This window comes from Zonotrichia albicollis, chromosome 3 (assembly GCF_047830755.1).
Source record: "Zonotrichia albicollis isolate bZonAlb1 chromosome 3, bZonAlb1.hap1, whole genome shotgun sequence".
Classification (NCBI taxonomy): domain Eukaryota; kingdom Metazoa; phylum Chordata; class Aves; order Passeriformes; family Passerellidae; genus Zonotrichia; species Zonotrichia albicollis.
This window is the reverse complement of record NC_133821.1, coordinates 71,176,103-71,195,443: the sequence shown is the minus strand read 5'-3', so window position 1 is coordinate 71,195,443 and position 19,341 is coordinate 71,176,103. Positions and strand designations below refer to the sequence as shown.

Below are 19,341 nucleotides of genomic sequence, written 5' to 3'. Positions count from 1 at the left end.
CAGAGTTATCTCTACTTTTTGTAGAGGTAAGACTGGACATTGATGATTTTCAATAATTTTTTTTCTAAACTACTGCCATAGTATCAAAAATGTGTATCGAAATTCTTCCTATTATTAAAAAATAATTGCTTTGTATTTCAGGAAGAGCTTCAGAGTCTTATATGTCTGAATTTGTCTCCACATTCTAAAAAAGAAGACACGGTTTGGGGTTAAGTAATAAATACCACTCATTCTTAGAGAAAAAAACATATCAAAGACCAAGCAATGTGGATTTATCAGAATGTAAACACAGTAAATTAAATCCTACCTTCCTATCTAGCTGACTTGGCAAGTTTATGTAGTATTAAAATGAAAGTCTCTTGTCCTTACATTTTATCTCAGGACAACTGAGGCTTGTCAGCTGCCCCTAGGTAAAACAGCCGTGCCTTTCTCTCTGAAGATAAGCTCCTTGTGTGTCCAAGCCACAAATCCTTTCACACCAGACATGCTTGATTCTCTGATAAGAAATACAAACCATATGGACTTTGCCTTTAAAAGTAAAGAGCCTTATGGAAGGACTCTGAGTTTCTACACACCCTGTGTCTCTGATCCCAGTGCAAGTTAATAAATGACAATTAATCACCAAGCTAATGTGCACCTCAACACCACTGCTTAACCTGTCCTTACTTGAAAGCTCAGATGAAAACAAACAAAACCATTAAGGACTGTTCAGCTTTTGCATCAATGGCAATAACACCATCATGCTCGTAGTACACATTACCGAAGAAATACAACTTCTCCGTGTAGCTACCTCAGTTCTTAAACTTCTCCTGCCAGGCATGTCCCGTGTGTGACCTGTGCTGCTTGTTAACTCAACCCTCATCATTGCAGAAAGATGTTCATGGAGTCACAGACGTGTCCCCAGCAGGCAGCTGGGGTGCTGAGTGAGGTCAAAGCAGGACAGATGTCCCAGCCTTGGACCAGCCTTCCCTTCTCCTTCAGCTGGAGGTGCCCACAGCTCCAGTCTCTCTCAAAAATACACTCTGGACACTCAAACTGCTGCCTGAAGGACGTCAAATTGCAGCGTATTGTCAATCAGTTTAACCCTGTGGAGCTGCTCAGCAGCTCTTGGGTGGCCTTTTACCTTTGGAACAACCTGCTCTCACTGAACCACCTCAGCTGAAATTTAACCACCACCACACACCATGAGAAAATAAAACTTAACAGACTAATGCATTACAAGCATGCACTTTGAGGAGCTCTGGCAGGCTGAGGTGGGATAGACTCCAACATGCTGTGGCTCTGTGCCACACTGACAGGGCAGAGCTACCCCAGTCCTTCTACAAAAGCCAGGCTTGTCACCTTCTCCAGACTAAGCTCTGTCTCTAAGAAAGAAGCCTGTGTCCTGAAATGCGGAGCTGACACTCAGCACAGAGCACTCAAGGCCATTTTCAGGGTCCTATGAACATTTGCTGTACATCATGAACACTCCATTAACTCTCAGAGACACCATCCTGCCTTTCAGGCTCTGGTCACAGGGCTGCTCTGCTTCACTAAATTTAAGCAGCTTTTCCAGCAAGGCTCCTCCTGGCCTGACCTTTCCACCCCTCATCAACAAACCAATACAGCAACTCCTAATTTTGAGCAGGAAGTACTGCCTTCTTGTGAAAGCCCTCTGAGACAATTTAACATCATTGACCAGGGGATCCTGATGAGAAATATTCATACAAAAACCTCACCAGTCTGCTGTGAACTTGGAATCTCTCCTTCAATATCTGTGTTGCTCTAGGCTCATTCTCAGCTGCCAGCCTCAACCCCAGCTCCAGCAAAGTTTGAGCTCCTCACGAGCCAAGTGCCACACCACTCCCACTCCACTCACTGATTCCTTGTCTTCCTTCATCAGATGCAACCAACTTCCTATCCCCAGTATCTATCCAGACTGCAAACCTTTTCAAAGACATCTGCACTTGTTCATAGACACAAGTACATGTCTGTGGGCTAGGACAGACAGAGGCTCAGGTTCAGAGTGAACAACTGCTAAAGTTCCAGCTGACAGAGCTGGATCAGATCCTTTTTTCACTTCACTTGGTTCAAGGTTTCTTGCCTTGCATACTGCCCCAGAGAAAATATTGGTGAAGCAGTATTTGGCGCATAATCTACACAGCCATGGCTCCAGGCATCTTCATCTCTGTCTCTCCTATGACTCTTCCCAGGGGTACAAAAAGGTACAAACAGAACCTTTTGAAGATAATGAGGACAGTCTTCACACCTGATCTACCTTGGTGTAGATGAGAAAAATAATTTTAAAATTTCACAGCATATGGGAAAATAGGCTGCCAATTAATATTTTTATTTTTAGACATCTGTTGACAAGAGGAAGAACATGGGTTTTCTGCTGTGACCTTCCATAAAATTCAATCCTTCTCCAAACTTATCCTCAGCAAGCATTTGTTGTATATCGCACAATAGCAATGCAGAGGTGGAAAAGTTAAGGACAAGAAGAACACAGAGAAGGGAAAAAGTAATCAGTCTTAGTAATAATATAAGAATCTGAGAGATCTTTTAAAATATAATTAATGTCACATGTACAGGCTCATAAAAAATTATTTTAGAAGTATTTCAAACGCCCCATGGTACAAACTTTGAAATTTTGTAGAAAACCGATTTCCAAAAAAACTATCAGTAGGAAATAAATATGGCTCATGAAAAAAAAAAAAAGCTTTTACTGCAGTGGGAGAAAATAGGCTACTTCTCCAGTACATTGTTTTTTTCAGGTGTCCAGTTTATGTATTTAAAATTTGAAAAAAGCAGCTGCTTTTCAAAAGGATCTTAAAGGAGATCTCCTTTTCTCCCTCTAGAAAATGTAAGGTACTGTTAATGCACACAGTCACTTGAAGCAATTTTCAAGCATTTCAGATTACTAAATAGCAAGCTTACTCACCAACAGTTTCATCACCCCCAGAAAACTCATATTTTTATTAAGGTCGTAACTAACAACACACTCAAACTCCATTAAAATCTTAATAACATCTATTTCCACTTACTTGTAAAATAGTTTACTCTTCAAACAGCTTTACAGGGAGCAGTGCAATACTCTTATTTCCAGATGGCACAGTCAGTTCTGACCTCTGATACTCAGACATTGACCTTTGCAGCCGATGAGATTTTTGCCTGTTTATCTCAGTACAAAATAGAGCCCTCAGGCATAAAACTCATTCTTCAATATAGTTACTGCAGTCTTTTACCAGATTTAATATTCTTTTCCCACCCACCAGAGATACTTTTTTTTATTGGAAACATCAAGGATGCGAGACAAAGCACTCCAGGTCCTCCAGAAGGAAGCCATTAAAAACAATTCTTGTAATGAACACCAGTCACTACATTTACAAGGGAAAAAACAGATTTGGGTTACTTCACTAAGTACTGATGTGCTTCATGTTGTGGCAGGCACTTAAAGGAGAAGACCTGTGTACAAACTGATGCCTATATAACTTAGATCAAAGTTACAAAGTGCCTATATAGTTTGAGTTATAAGATATCAGTATAACCTAATATATCTTTATAACCTGATATCAATATAACCTAAATCATGACTCTTTATATATATATAACCTAATACCTATATAACCTGATATAAGTAACTTACTATACAATGTAATGGCTAGGTTAACTAGTTTCTTAATGCTGAATAGACAAGAAAATAAGAAAAAACTCACCAGATGGACAGCTTTAGAGATAGGTAAGTATAGTACTAATGAAAAATTGGCAAGGGCAAAGCCAATTTGCCACAAAACAAAGAATTTAGGCTGGTTAAGACCAGACAGACCAAGGAACATCATAGCCGGGCATGCTCCAAAGACAAAGCTGAAAAGTTCAGATGTGAAGAAGACCTTGGAAGCATTCAAAGATCCCCAACAACCCCAAACTGGGGAGATGCAAGCAGCACAAAAGAACACTCTAATAACCATGAGTCATTTACATACCATACTATGTAAATTACTTCTGACACATATGAGATGATGCTGCAGTGACACAGCAATACTAAGCAATACTTACTGTCTAAATATACCACAGCACTTGACAAGGGTGGGTGAGCTAAGAGGAGATACCCCCTCACCATCAGGGCTGCAAGAAACAAATACCTGCTCTGCAGATATCAGTCTATGGGGATTTATTTCCAGCCTATCTTTCAGGCATCAAAATGTTTTCTTTACAGCCTTTCCTTTTGTAACCAACTGTGTCCTTTCTTTAAGAAAATACGACTCTTTAAGAAAATACGACTCTTTACATTAATCATTGATTTATGCCATAATAAAATTGTGCTTTTTTATCCAGTTCTGTCACCCAGATTTTGATTTCCTCAATAATCATTTTATAACAGTGCAGCTGTCTTTATTCCTTATCTTCTTCCCTGTGAAAACTGTATTTCCCGTCTGTTCCACTGCCTTTTTAGCAGTTCATAATTGACATTTGTCATGTGTAAACTACAACAGCTAGAGATGAATCAGTTTTTAAGGTGCACTTCCACTGGCATTTCAGATAAATTCACTTTGCAGAAAGCTAATTTTGTCCTTAATCCCACTTTTCTACTTGAAGATGAAGGACTACGTTGTGTTCTAAAAGAGTGAGTGAGAAGAAAAAAATATAATCTTTGTCATTTTTGTAGTGGTAACCACTAATTTTGCATCTGAATATAACCTTTCAAGATAGTTTGGAGTTTTTTCTTCCCAAGTAACCATTGCAGGTGATGGGGCCCTGTCCTCCTGGAGATGGCTGAGCACCTGCCCATAGGAAGAAGGGAATTAAAGCCTTGTTTTTCTTTGCTTGTGAGCATGGCTTTTGCTTTCCCCATTAAACTGTGTCTCACTCAAACCCATGAGTTTTCTAGCTTTTATGCTTCCAGTTCTCTCCCCAGTCCTGTTGGTGAGGGAGTGACTGAGTGGTGCTTGATTGCTGGCTGGGCTTAAACCACAACATCAAGTGATGTAATTATTTGTCAAACTGAACTATTACATATCCTTAAAGTGTACACTGAAAATACAATGTTTGGCCTTAAAAGTGTCTTTAAATCCTAGCCATTAACCATTGCTGTTAGAATTCCTGTACAGGCAATATCTTGAGCATTGCTGCCCTTCACACACATTTTCTGGCACTGCAATAAACTAGCACTTCACTTAAGAGTTACACAAAACAACAAAAACGTATCTGACTACAGCTTCATTACTACAGCAACTTCTGAAATGTCCATACAAAGAGAGTCAAAAAAGCTATTTAGCAGTATTACTGCAGCCATAAATTGAGCTGATAATGAGGCTCACTGTTTCTGGACATCACTCCAACACACGCGTGTGTTAACCTGATAAACAAGGCACAAAGAGAGGCGAAGCCTGCTGCTCAAACTCATGGTGTAAACAGTGACAGAAACAAGAAGAATTCTCAGATCTCTGGAGCCTTTCACCACTGGACCACTGAGTGTTAAATATTGAGATCTGACCCCATGGCATACTGCAAGACAGATAAAAGGAAGCTTTGCTTTTGTGGGTTTGTGATCGACTCCAGCACTGTGGCTATAAATAAAACAGCACTCTCAAAGAACAATTATCTTGTTGACACAGGAGTTACAAAGTACAGTAATCTGTGTAAGTAATTTTAAGTTTGGATAGTATAAAGGCTAGCTAAATTGAAACAACCAAAAAAATGCCTTTGAGTACTAGTACTGGTTCATTCTGAAAACTATTTACTGAGCAATCACATCCATGAGATGCCGTGCCCTTAAACATAAATACAGGACTTCTCAAGTCCTGTCTAATCTAAACAACTAAGCAGACAAGGAGAGGAAAACAGTGTGCTCTCCTGTCCCACTTCTCATTCTGAATGCTGAGCTACAAGAAGTGTGGGAATAAGTCAAGCTCCTAAACCCAAAGCTCTCCCCATCCCTCCCCTCCTTTGAAGAACCCAAGCAGCACCACAAGATGCAAAAACTTCTTAACTGAATTAATCAAGAAAGCTCTAATCCAATGGCTACATGTGGCTGCAGCTCCCCCATTCTTGGCTGGATCACTGACCTGGGAAGTGATTGCCAGACTTTCCTACAGCCATGGCACCTACCAGAAGGGCATCTTGATTTTTCATGATTTCTAGGAAAAGCTGCAGAGTGTTTTTGTTACCAAATCACTTATCCTAGTGGTTTCAACTCAATGTTTGAGACACTTCTGACACACCACCCCTTCACACAATATCTACCATTTTGCAGTGGAGTTTTTCACATTTTTCAAAGCCTTCTTCTGTTAAAAAAACAAATCAAATTGGAACTGGTGCGGCTACCAAAGCAGGTTGTCCTAAAACAACTGAATTTTACATAAAGCCACAGAGTAGTGACACCACCTAAATTAAAATAAATTGTTTTTTGAAAATGAAAATGTCATCTTTTTACAAGAATTGATATATTAAAAGAGGAGGTTTAAAATTTAATTGATACTTAAAACCGCCCGTTGCAAACAAAAGCTGGTATCATAACCTTTCATAAAAAACAGGTAAACCTTGAGCAAGTCTGGACACTTGGTGTCCAGAACAATGCAAAAATACTTCTTACCACCCTTAAAGTGCTTCACGGCTTTTACAAGCATTAGAGAAACCTCAGTCTGGGCTTGTATGGCTGCTTTTCATTCTACCTCCTAAATCTTGTCACGTATTGGAACAGCTGCATCCTTTCTTTTCTACCTTTTGTGACATATGCTCTTTCCATGACTGACTGCAAACTCTCCTGCAATTCATTCTTTTCAGGAGAATCATACAGAGCATGGAAAAATAACAGTAAGGAAGCAACATAATTTAACAGTATTTTTCATGAAGCAATACATAGCATTCCTTCCCTCCCACATTAAATAATTTCATTTTGGCTACTCTGTAACCTTATGGAACATTTTGAATGTCAAATGCAATCAAACTTCCCCAAAATCCCCCTTAAGCTCCAAAGAAAAGCCAGAGAAGTAGGAACTGAAGCAAAGCTCTGTTTTTCCAAAGCGTACAAAGTGATTGCAGAGAAGGTATAAAACAGCACTCAGTTTCTAAATTAACATAAAAAAGGCTGAGCAAAGAGAATCAGGTCTCTCAGGATTTTTTGTAATACCATCAGCTGCTGTTAATACCTGCTCAAAACTGCTCTGGAGATTAGCAACAACAACAACAAAAAAAATCCAACAAAGAAAACCAAAACCAAACAAAACCAAAAATCCAGAAAACCCCACCAACTGTCATTTTAAACCTCTCCATGAATAATAAATACAAAATAGGCCAAAGTTAGGGTTGCCAGACTCTAAGCTTAAATATATATATATATATATATATACATATATATATATATATACACACCATATTGCTTCCAGCCACATCCTCATTACTATTTATATAAGATTTTTTTTTACCTCCATGCACATAACCTTACTACTTTCCTAACCCCACCTGCTTGCTGAAGAAAATAGGAAAGAAACTGTGGCAATGGCACAGGCTATTACACTTAACATTCTAATCCACTGCACCAGAAATGGCAGATTCCAGGTACAATGCCAAAACTTAATCTGCCTGAACTATATGCAGCACTTCTAAGAAGATTAAAATATTTCATGACATTTCCTTTGACAGGACCTCATGTTCCTACACTGGGACTCTGTTTTCCACTTCCAATGACATAAATTATAATTATGGTAAGCTAAAAAATTTACATACTCTAAAATGAATAATAAACTCACCTTGAATATTGTGTGCAGTTTTAGTCACAATAAGAATATATTCACAGTCAGAATATAAGGATGATATTAAATTGTTAGAGAGCATTCAAAGGAGGGCAACAAAGATGGTGAAGCGCCTTGAGGGGAAGCTGCATGAGGAGCTGCTCAGGTCACTTGGTCTGTTCAGCCAGGAGGAGACTGAAGGGAGACCTCATTGCAGTTACAACTTCCTTGTGGGGGGAAGAGGAAGAGCAGACACTGATCTCTTTTTTGGGGTGACCAGTGACAGGACCTGAGGAAACGGCCGGAAGTTGTGACAGGGGGATTTAGGTTGCGTATCAGGAAAAGGTTTTTCACCCAGAGGGTGGTTGGGCATTGGAACAGGCTCCCCAGGGAAGTGGTCACAGCACCAGCCTGAGAGAGCACAAGAAACGTTTGGACAATGCTCTCAGGCACATGGTGTGACTCTTGGGGATGTTCTGTGCAGGGCCAGGAGTTGGACTCAATGATCCTTGTGGGACCCTTCCAACTCAGCACATTCTGTGATTCTGTTACAGATCACTGGCACCCCATGTATGATGTGAATGAAAAGAGGTGCTAGAACTGTAACAGCCACACATCTGGACAGTTGCCAAAGGAGTTATTTGCTAAGCCATCTCAGGTTGTTTCAGGGAAAACATGACCTTGTTCCACTCTACACAAAGCGAGAATGAATTCAGGACTGACAAGTACAGCCATAAAGCCTCTCCCCACAAGATGCATGCTTTTATCTTTATTCTACAACCATAATATGCAGAAGTCTGCTTGTTTCTTTTAGAAAAAGGTGATTCTCAAGGACTCAGATTTGGAGATTATTTAAAACGCCAAAACATTACGACATAATGTATTACCAGACCTACAGTGAAATTATCATAATCTAGCTAAACTGAGAAGTATGAGGAGAAATTGGTTTTGGTTTTACTTCTGTACAAAATGAAGTCAACTGAATTGTCTCAGGTCCTGACATTCTGACCCTCTTAATTCTCATTTGAATGAAAACTCTTAGAGGCTTAGGATTCACATTTCTATTTTTTGCACATACTTATCCATTTCTGCTCCAAATCATGTATTTCAGAAAATCAGCTATTCGTGGAGACCAAAATCCAGAAGGGAAAACAAGGGGACAATGAATGTGGGTAACCTGTATAGGTAAAATCACAAAAGTGGCACCACATTAGGATCTGGTTTTTAAGTCACACACACCTTTGGAAAAGCTGGGACAGCTCACCCTGTCCCAAGTCCCACTGAATGAAAACAGAAGTCAATTTCCAAACTCAACAAACACTCATTATATTTCCCTTACAGTCAACCCTTATTGTGTTTAAACCTATAGTTTAAATAAAAGAAAAACTGCCTACAGCTAGGAAAATAAGAACAAGAAGGGCCTCATATGAATCTCCTTTGTCACATGTTTGGCTCTGTCCCATGGTCAACTGACCTATCTTTCTCATTCCTTCCAAATGCCTTCTATATCACCTGGCTTCATATGGGCACAGCTGTTTTCATTTGTAATTTTCATTCTTTTAATTCTCTACAATCCATATCAATGACAAAATGTGGGCAAAATATGTTCCCTGTAACCACCCTCATGCTGCTTATTGGGAAAATACTCAAGCATATAATACACATTTTAAAACTACACTTTTTTCTGTAATCTTCCAAGAAAACCACTGGAACTAATCTCACCCCAAAGAAGAGAATAAAGCCTGTGTGAGACCACTTCAGGCTCCACCAATATCAAAGAGAATAAACTAGGAAGTGAAACAGATACAGTATTTGTAATTCCATTATTGAGAGACAGAGAGGAAAGATTTAAATAATTTATTTTTCTTTTCACGCTGGAAAAAATAAGCATGGCAACAAAGCCCAATCTAAGATATCCTGGCAAATACAAAGACCATTTAGTAAAGTACCATTATAGCCATGAAATTATACTGGAGTTACTTTTGTGCCCTTAAAAGCAATTAGTTCTCTAAAATCATTAGCTCTTACCATTTTAAAGGACCTCTTAGTTAGGCCTATAACCCTGTTACTTGCCAATATAAGGCTTACAGCACCACTCAGTAATTTTGTTTATGCTTGAAGGGAATTGGCACGCATTCACAGGCAATTTATTACAATATAATCCTTACATTCAGAATAAATTGTAAATGAATTTTTATGAGCAATCCCAAAGAAGGAAATTCATGCAGGAATCTAAAGAGGTTTTGTAAGGAAACCTCTTTCATTGTCCAAACAAACCACCAACAAAGACCTAGTAATACAAAGCAGATAAAACTGGTCCCAGAGAAGCTGGACAAGGGAGGGAGAGGAGGATGCAGGAAGGGCTGAGGAGAGCAGCATGAGCAAGGTGGGCCAGCATTCAAGGATTCTGAGGGATACAGGTCTGTTCAGAAGAAAAACATAAGAGAGATGCTTAACAGCAAAGGGGCAGGAGAGAGGGAGGCCTCAAGGATGCTGCAAGGAATGGACCATCTGGGTTTAGTTCAGGCTCAGAATATGGAAAGCGGCATTTGCAAACAGCTTCAAAAGTGGTGGCTGGGATTTCACCTACTGCCAGAGGAGCTAACACACAATGCTGCACACGCCTCTGCACATGAGGCAAACCTGCTCTGAGAAATTCCTTTAATAGCAGGCAGGCAGGGCGTGCCACAGCAGGAGCAAAGGGCAATGCAGATGTGCCCTGATCCAGCTGTTTCCTCCACACCCCTCCCCACAGACCCACTGCACAAAGAGGGCAGTGGAGAAGCCCATTCCCAGCCCAGCAAAAGAGGCTGAAAAGTGCACTCAGTGGCAATTTTGACTTTTTATCTTTCAGGGCAACGGCTAAAGCTGTGAGTCTCTGCAATGTCTCCTTCCCTATCAAATTCCTTCTTCTAAGCAAATATTCCTGGGAAATACCTGTTCCAGAGTTGCAACAGCTGAACTGTCTGCAGAAGAGTAGTGCAGACCCATGCCAACCTGTGCTCTGTTACCAGTGCTAATGAGCACTTCTAAAGGCTTCTCATCCTATGAACAAGCAAGGAACTCATTAAACAAACCAAAATTACATTAATATACTCCTTTCCTCCTAATTTTTCTTGGGTAGTTCTTAAATGGCAGTAGGTAGCCAAGCAAGCAGGAAGCAGCTCGGGATCACAGATTTTCTTTCTCTCTGTCACCCTCTGTTGCTACATCTGTTTTCTCAACATCAGCAGAAAGACATAAAAATGTGTAATTTTTTTCAACCAAGGAATCAAGGCCCCTGCAAAGCTTTGCTGGTACTTGTATGCATAGCTATGTCCCTTCACCTACAAATGACAAATACAGATGTAGAGTTACCAGCGTCTGGATATACAGATGTGTTCGTGTGAAAATGTGGAAGGTAGCCTACCACAGGGCTCACTGCTGTGCTACTTGTCCACAAGCTGTGAGCTCCAGGGCTTGAATACAAAACCAAAACTTCAAGGAAAAGGATCGAAAAGAGCTTTGGTTTTGTTCCAGGAGAGGGGCAGGGGGAGAAACAGAACATAATAGAAACCAAACAACAGAGGGAAAACAGACATGAAACGAATACTGGAAATTAAGAGAAAAATAAACAAAACATGCAAATTAAATACTGATCATTTAACAGAAACAACCATTCAAAGTGAAAAAACAAACTCTAAAAAACCCATCTCATGTATATTTTATTATTTTTTGACCACAGTTTCACACATATAGTCCTTGTTTCTCATTTCCATTACCAGCATTCCATTTTTTTGTTCTTTAATCTTAAATGTGGTTTTTTTTTTTAGTGTAAGCAGTCTCCATTCCAGGTGGGTACCTAGGCAGAGAGTGCAAGAAAACTTAATACAGTTAGGGAAGACTGCTGTCATATTTTAAGGCAGCAAGAGGGATTGTACAAGTCTGGTCAGAAAGAGATATATGACAGTCACTACTTGCTCTGCAGCTGAAAAGAAAAAGTGCTGCTAGTAAAATGACATAAAAAGGGGAAAAAAAACAACTTTACTTTAAATTACACTCATCAAAGAGGATGCAGATGGAATCTGCAAGAATTCTGGTACTTCAATATTAAATACAGGTAGTAATAAAAAAAAAGTCCGTGTTTAGTTTTGCAAATTATCTAGCTGATGTCTCTAAATACAAATTATTTAGGAAAATTCTTTGTTTTCCTCCCTAACCAACGTCCCTTTATTTACCAGCATCTTAAAAACATGAAGATATTGGTTTCTAAGTTAACATGCAGTGCTCTATGTGGTTTTTCAGCTGATAACATTTTCCATGATGACTGTTCTAAAAAGATATCAGTCTATTTTGAAAGAAATTGATCCATTGTGTGAGACACCATGAATTGGGCTTTTCAACATCATTGCATCATTAATATTAGCCATAACTCTTACTATGCATTCCCCAAAAAAATACTTCAGTGGAGGGCTAACTGCCAGCAAAAAATGCAAGTAAAAATTAAACTCCCCATTAATCTAGAGGTTCTATCCCCACCCTTAACTTGAGACATATTCCTTTGCATAAAGAGGGCAAAAATAGCACCTATTTGTAATACTAAGTAGCTACAATTACAGATCCCAGTAATAATCAAGAAAAATGAAATACAATACTTCCTATCTAGCACACTAAACCTGAAGTAAGGCACAATCCATATGCAGATGCTTCTATAAATACGAATTCATATTTTCTTTTGCCACTGTGTACAGAAAAACAAGGGCAATGTTAAAGCACTCATGAGTATTGCTATCCATGATTTTTAGTTACAGGACCAAGCTCCTCATGCAAGACAGCTGTACTTCCCATTATGAGACACATCTACAAATAAATACCATATGCTCTTATACGATACAATACATACACAGAGAAATAAAAAAACATTTGCTGCCTGCAATATTAAGTCATATATGAAAACTCTATTTCAATTAAATTGAAAATAGCGTATTATGACAGTGACCTAAGCCTGCAATCTGGGGAAAGGGCAGGGAGTGGGTGGGTGGAGGAAGGGAAGGCAGCCTGGATGGGCCTGACCCTGGTGCACAGAGCAGAGACATTTCCAGGCAGCGAAGCGAACCAGGTGGGAGGCCAACCAGAGCAGGAGCTGCAGGGTGGCCCATGAGTCCTTCACTCCCTGCTTCCCAGCTGCACTGCCTGACCACTCTGTCCTGTCCTCAGCCCTGGGCAGCACCCTGCTGGCTTTCCAGCACTGAAGTGAGCACCCATACACCCTAAAAATTAGGGAATTGGTCCATAGCAACAGCAAAGGGAGGTGATGAGGGGACTGAACATCTCCGGGCCACAGCTCAGGGACAAATACATCCTCTAAGCTCAGACAGAGTGACACAGTTGAGTCCCTTCCTACCAGAGGTATTAAACTCCTTTTTAATACTGCCTGCACTGAAAATGCACACTTGCAGCCTTAAAATTTTATGTGGATACAAGAAATATTTGATCATATAAGTAGCCAATTCTGTCTTGGAGGATAAAGAATAATTCCTTTGGCAAAATAAAGCACCTGGACAAAGTCATTTGTAAAGAACTATAGAAGTGCTGACAGACTGACACAGAAATGGAATCACACACTTGTCATCATGAAAATAGTTTAAAACCTACAATGAAAGTCAACAGAGCAATAGCAATTGATGTAGAAACTCTAACAGGAAATTTACAACACATTTTAACATAAAGATGAAAAGGAGACTTTCAAAGAAGGACAAACCCCCCTATACCTAAATTATACTATTTTCTCAATTCTCAGTTCCCTAAATGCAAAACTTGTGTGTGTACTTTACAGCTTCTGCCACCCTTGTTGAGTGCTTGCACCAGATATGCTCTAATCTTCTCCATCTTTGAAGGTCAGGAAGGTCCAGTGAAGAACTTTGGGATATTTTCATTGACTATGCCCTCTAGGCAACTGACTAAATTTTCCCTTTTTTGTTGTCTCATGGCACCTCACTGGGAAGTAAATCAGAATTATTTGTACAATGCCCTCTCAGAATAAATATGACCTTTACTACCAGTACATACAATACTGTTTTAAACAATGATGTAATGAAGTAGTGAAGTAATGCCTCTTCATCAAGAGTGCCAAAGCAGTGCTTTAGTTCCAGCTCCCCTTTGTCACACAAGCTTCACTCCTGTGCAACCTCAGAGTGCCCCAGGGGTGCCCCCAAGCACGACACCTCCAGGCCATGTCACCTCACATAAGGCCAACACTTCTCTGAGCAGCCTAAATCCACACCCCAGCCAACCACACGCCAGACCCTGGGATCTCCCCATCCTTACCAGCAGGCTCCTCCAAGTCAGCACAAGCAGTAAGGCAGCCAGCCTGCTGTACATCCACTCCAATCCTGGGGAAGGGCAAAGGTGTCTCTTTACTAGGAGATTAAATGGGAAATTGCTACCAGGACTCACAAAGGATCACGTGGTAACACTGAGCAGAGCCAACTAGACGCACAACTGAATCATGCCACCAGCCCAGCAAAAGAGTTAACTCTCTGAGGCCACAGCAGAGAACAATTCTTTATTCAGAGACAGTGATGGGTCTACATCCATGGAAACAGCACCAGCATCACCTCAGCACTGTGCCTCCAGCCAATGGCTAGGTTTTCTTCCCCCAGCAGACATGCAAAGTAACACAGTCATCTTTCAAGTAGTTTACTTCCCAAAAAACATTGCTCAATAATCTTGACATAGTAGAAGACTTGAGTTCCCAGAACTGTACAAACGACTTGGGCTGGACCTTGTAATTAGTTTTTCCTCTATCCCATTTAATCCCAGAGGTAATTAGTATCCTAATGCATCCTATTGCAAGGCATCCCTTAAAGGAACCACAGTATACAGGGTCACATCTGTCCACTAGCTTGGCGTAACTGGATATGCCAGGCACCTTGCCCTTCTTCCAAACTATCAAGCCAGAAAATCAGAGGCCAGCAGAGGCCAGGCCTGGTGTACCTGGCTGAAGGAACATGCAAGACATGGTCCTCATATCTCCTTAACTTTAACAACGTTTCTCATATCTCTTTAACAATTTCCTCAGTGTTATGAAGAGCTCACTCAGGCAGATAAGCAGGCAAACTCCCACCTGCACAGCAGCAGCGGGTTGGTGACAAACATGCAAAGCAGATGCTCTGAGAAAGCAAAACCTGTGGCATGAGGGATCCTCTGTAATGGAAAAATACAAAGCAATATCCTCCTCTGCTCTTAGGGTCACAAGCTTCCTCCCTAAGAACTAAATAGATATGAATCTCCTGTTAGCAGCGTGGAACAGCTGAACATCCCATGACAACTCAGTGTAGTCCCACTCTCACATTCTTCTCTGATGGCAGCCAGCTGGAAGCCAACTGGATGACACATGGACTCGCAAAGCTAGAAAAGCTTTCGGTGATGGTGGACTGCCTGAGGTAAAACTGCCAAGCTATTCTTTGACCCAGGCAGACTGCTATCAGTGATGGATACATCGTACTAAGGGATCAGGAAAAAGACCTGGGAAACTCATGCTCTACACCTCCAGAGATAGTGAGGTCAGCCACAGGGCAGCTCACATATCACTAAATTAAAGTCTTTTTCGTGAAGATGACAAGGCATGTTGGGACTTATTTTAAGTCATTTCCTTGTTTAAAGTACTAGCAATGGTTTCTTGTGAGAGCAGCAACTTGAAATGGGACAAAGGTTCATCTCTGGCAAGCTAACAACAAGGCACACAACCAAAGTAACAGTTAACAATAAAAATCAAAGCTTTAAAATACTACAATTCCCTTACTAGTTACTGGGCGAAGTATTCATTCTACTTGCAAAAGTATCTTATGCTTTCGGGATATGTTGACCCATATGTTTACTTCCACCTTAAGTAAAAAAATCTAACTTCATACTAATATTTTGACACAGATCAATTTCATCAGTCCTCAGAGGAATCTTGCTGTAATTTAAATCACAAGCAAGCGACTAAAAGTTCTCAACACCAGACAGAAAATCATTCCATAAGGATGCAAAGACTATACTGGCATGAATGTGTCTTTCAATTTAAAAATAAGTAATGCACAAAAAAAAAAAAAAGAAGGATAAGTATGAAACATGTTTAGCAATTCCAGAGTCCTTCAAAAGTAAAGTAATGTCAACTGAAATAGAAACAGAGAATACTTTCTCATGTCAACAGTGGTATAATGGAGTAAAAACACAATGGAAAACACAAGTGCTGCACAATATAGCTGATCACCCTCCACTGACCAATGCCCAGCCCATGCCTAAGCAGTGATCAGCCCCTCCCACTTTATTTGCTGAACATGACACTCTGTACTGTGTAATATCCCTTTGTCCAGCTCAGGTCAGCTGTCCTGGCCTTGCCCTCTCCCAGCTTCTTACTCACCTGCTCGATGGCAGAGCACAGGAAACTGAAAAGCCCTTGACTTACAGTAAGCACGACTGAGCAACAACTAAAACATCAGTGTGTTATTGACATTATTCTTGTACTGATTCTAAAACACAGCATGGTGCCAGCCACTAAAAGGAAAATTAACTCTCTCCCTGCTGAAACCAGGACAGCAGATGTAACCTTGATTCTTCTATTTAATAAGAACAGTATCTCTTCCTAGTGATTCATGCAAGATAATCTACCTGAAGAAATACTTATTAAATATTGAAACTCCTCTGGATAAAAACTGAATTACATTTTTATGCTTTTTATATTTTTTTATACTTTATGCATTTTTATATTTATGTGACAACTTGGAGGGTGAGAAAGAAATAGGGGCTCAAAAAACCTCAGGAGACTAACATAACAGAGCACAACACAAAAGACACCAACCTTGTCCAGAATCAGAGGCTGTGCACCTGTGTCCACATCCTCCCACACACAGGGGGAAAAAATGAAATCAGAGGGCTGAAGACCCAGGTAGGATGAAGGGAAGGTTTCTCAGCCTAGGCTCAAATTCATATGAATTCATTCAGCTACACAGCTGTCTGCTGGGGTGATGCTGGTGCTGGGCTACAGTCTGAGCACAGTGCAGGGCAGATGTGCCACCACTCAGCACAGCCCAGTAACCTGTCTTCCAGGAGGAAACCCAGCACTCATAAGCAAGGAGCACTGCTGTGGCTAAAAACCTGGTTGCAGGCTCCTACAAACTTTTACACACAAGCTGAGACTACAGTACTCAGTTTGAAAGGTTTGAAAAAACTGACATTTAAGGTTGCTTGTGTTGAGTGCTTTGTCACCCCACTTCATCTTGTTCCGTCCTGCCCATTGCCCCACTTCTCACTGGCACAGCCCTGTGCTGACCAACAGTCAGGCTCCAGATGCATTTTTTCACCCTAGCCAACTGTCACCTGCTAACTTCTGCAAAATCATACAACCAAAACTCAATATATGCCTGATTTGAATGCCAGAGATTAAGTTGACACATATATTTGAAATAAAAAGAATTTTTAACAAGCATATTGAGGTCTGCATTTACTGAGATCCATATCAAATAGTTCTGCAAACAGACATGAGCAAAAATATGTACGTTAATGTTTTCCTTATATTCCCTAATAGAGGATGACAAACCTTTCTGAAATGATCGCTTCAAAAACTCAAGCAAGACCAAAAAAACCTAAACACTGTGACAAATCACATGAATTTTAATACCATACATCTTCATAAGCTGTTTTCTAATTTCAAGTCCAAAGTGCCAAATACCAGCTTTCACAGCATGAAGCTCATCGTTCCCCATAAACTTTCATAAGCAGCTCCTACTTACTAGGAGAAAGAAAAAGACTCTGTGTTAGTTTGTTCTTGTAAGGAAGATGTAAATCCATCCACAGTAAGGATTTTAAACAAATACAGTCCCTTGCTTAGCTTTCACCTCAAAGGAGAACAATCACTGTGTAAATACCCTTTTCAGAAAAGGGAAGGCAGGCACTGGACAGATGCCTGGATATTTTCATTAGTACATAGTATTATCAATTATTTGTATTTGTAAAATGTCTTGGATATTTAATATCTTAGTCTATTTTACTCTTAAACCAGAAAATATTGCTGAAGTTGAAAGTTAGGTTGTGTTTCCTGTTGTAGTGTGTTGTTAAGTTTCTTGTGTTATTCCCCCAATTTATGTATTGTTCTCCCCTATTATGTGTAAAATGGTTTCGTTCCCCCAGTTTTTCCCGCCACTGCTAGCCTGTCAGCTAAGTTGCTAGAGTAACCGCTATTCATAGTTGCCGATGTGTAATTGCTCCTCCCCTGGTTTCCCTTATAAGTGAAAGTTGTTTCCTCCCTAGGTCCAGTCAATCACCCCCTTTCTCCTCCCAGGTTTCGAGAACCTTCTCCTCTCTGGAGATGGTGGTTGGCTGGGGTCCCAGGACACCTCCTTTACCTTTTGATTATTGGTCTCCATGGAGTGTCAGTTCTGTGAAGTTCATCCCCTCACCTTTCCCGATTGGTTCCGCCTGTACCCACCCCCCTCCTTTATAATCCTGTTTCACCCCCTATGAAAGAATTTTTTCCCGGTCGGTTTCCCCGAGTTTTGGATCCCGCAACACCTTCAATAAACCGATGTTTAACCCCCGGGAAATGGTCAGCTCCGTTCCTCTCCAATACCAGCGGTGTAAGCCAGTCCGCAGCCAGCACAGCCCGAGGCCATCAGACGCCAAAGGGTGCTGGCCAGGAATTGCAGAGGGGCGTCGGCCTTTCGCCCTCAGCTAGTCGGACTCTAAACTTCGGGCCACATATGTCCCCCTCTGCAGTTTCCTATAGATAATCATGCAAGCTATTCTGATTATCCTGGGAATGAGACATTCCCAATACAGTTTTCATGCACTACCTTGGGCACTAAGAAACCAAAGCAATCTCTCTAGTGCAAAGTTCAGAGCAAAGAAAGGTGTGTTTAAACAAAGCACAGATCAGCAAGCTTTTAAGAGCTTATCAGTGGATGACCAACCCTAATTTAGAATCTGCATTTTTATTTACCTCATTAGAGTCTGTGCGAATCCAGGCTGGGCTTTTGTTTCTTTCGGTGAGGCAGGCTGCATGTGACACGTGCAGGCAGCGAGGGAAAGGCAGGTTATCAGCAGCTCTGCAGGAGCAGGGCAGGTGCTCCTTCCAGTGCAATGCACCTGGACTCCAAGGCTCTGTTCTCACATCACAGCCTGCCTTTTGCAGGCAAAGGCCGTGCACAAGAACAGTCTGAGCCAGGACTAAATGAGCTGGAGATGAAGCTGGCACCAGCTTTAGAGTGGTTGTTTAAGGACAAGTTGTACCTGAACTGACTAAAAACCTGCCAGTACAAAGTTAAGACATCAAGTATTTTCTCAACAAAACTGAACCAATGGAGCCAAATTATTTCAGACAAGCATCTCACAGGATGTGGCCATAGCCACTACCAGGACTCATAAAAATGAGTTAACTTGTCAAATCACAGCCCCACAGAGAGCACATGAAGCTGGCACAGATGTAGGCTACTGCCAGAGAATTCTCGCAAACCCTCCTTTCCTGGGAGTTTCCTTCACTCCCCTTGTGCCAACACCATCACTGATGCAGTAACTTGCTGAGTTAGATTAAGGAACTAATCTATCTAAAAACACTTGTAAAAAATATTGCTTTTAGTTGAACTTTTTGTTAATCCAGCCCAACCTACTTCAG

The 19,341-nt window shown here is 40.8% G+C and overlaps 1 protein-coding gene across 4 annotated transcripts in view; it reads right to left on the bottom strand.

Annotated features, from left to right (window-relative positions):
• Positions 1–19,341, bottom strand: part of ARHGAP18 (Rho GTPase activating protein 18) — a 94,572-nt gene that overhangs the window by 39,795 nt on the left and 35,436 nt on the right. Inside the window, exon 1 of one of the 4 annotated variants that reach the window (XM_074537832.1) lies at positions 426–532. The exons of the other annotated variants lie outside the window; for them this stretch is intronic. Within the exon in view, the coding sequence (XP_074393933.1) occupies positions 426–517 (92 nt within the window). The 5' untranslated portion in view covers positions 518–532. Of the gene's footprint in view, positions 1–425; positions 533–19,341 lie in introns of those variants that run through there. 4 annotated transcript variants of the gene reach the window in all.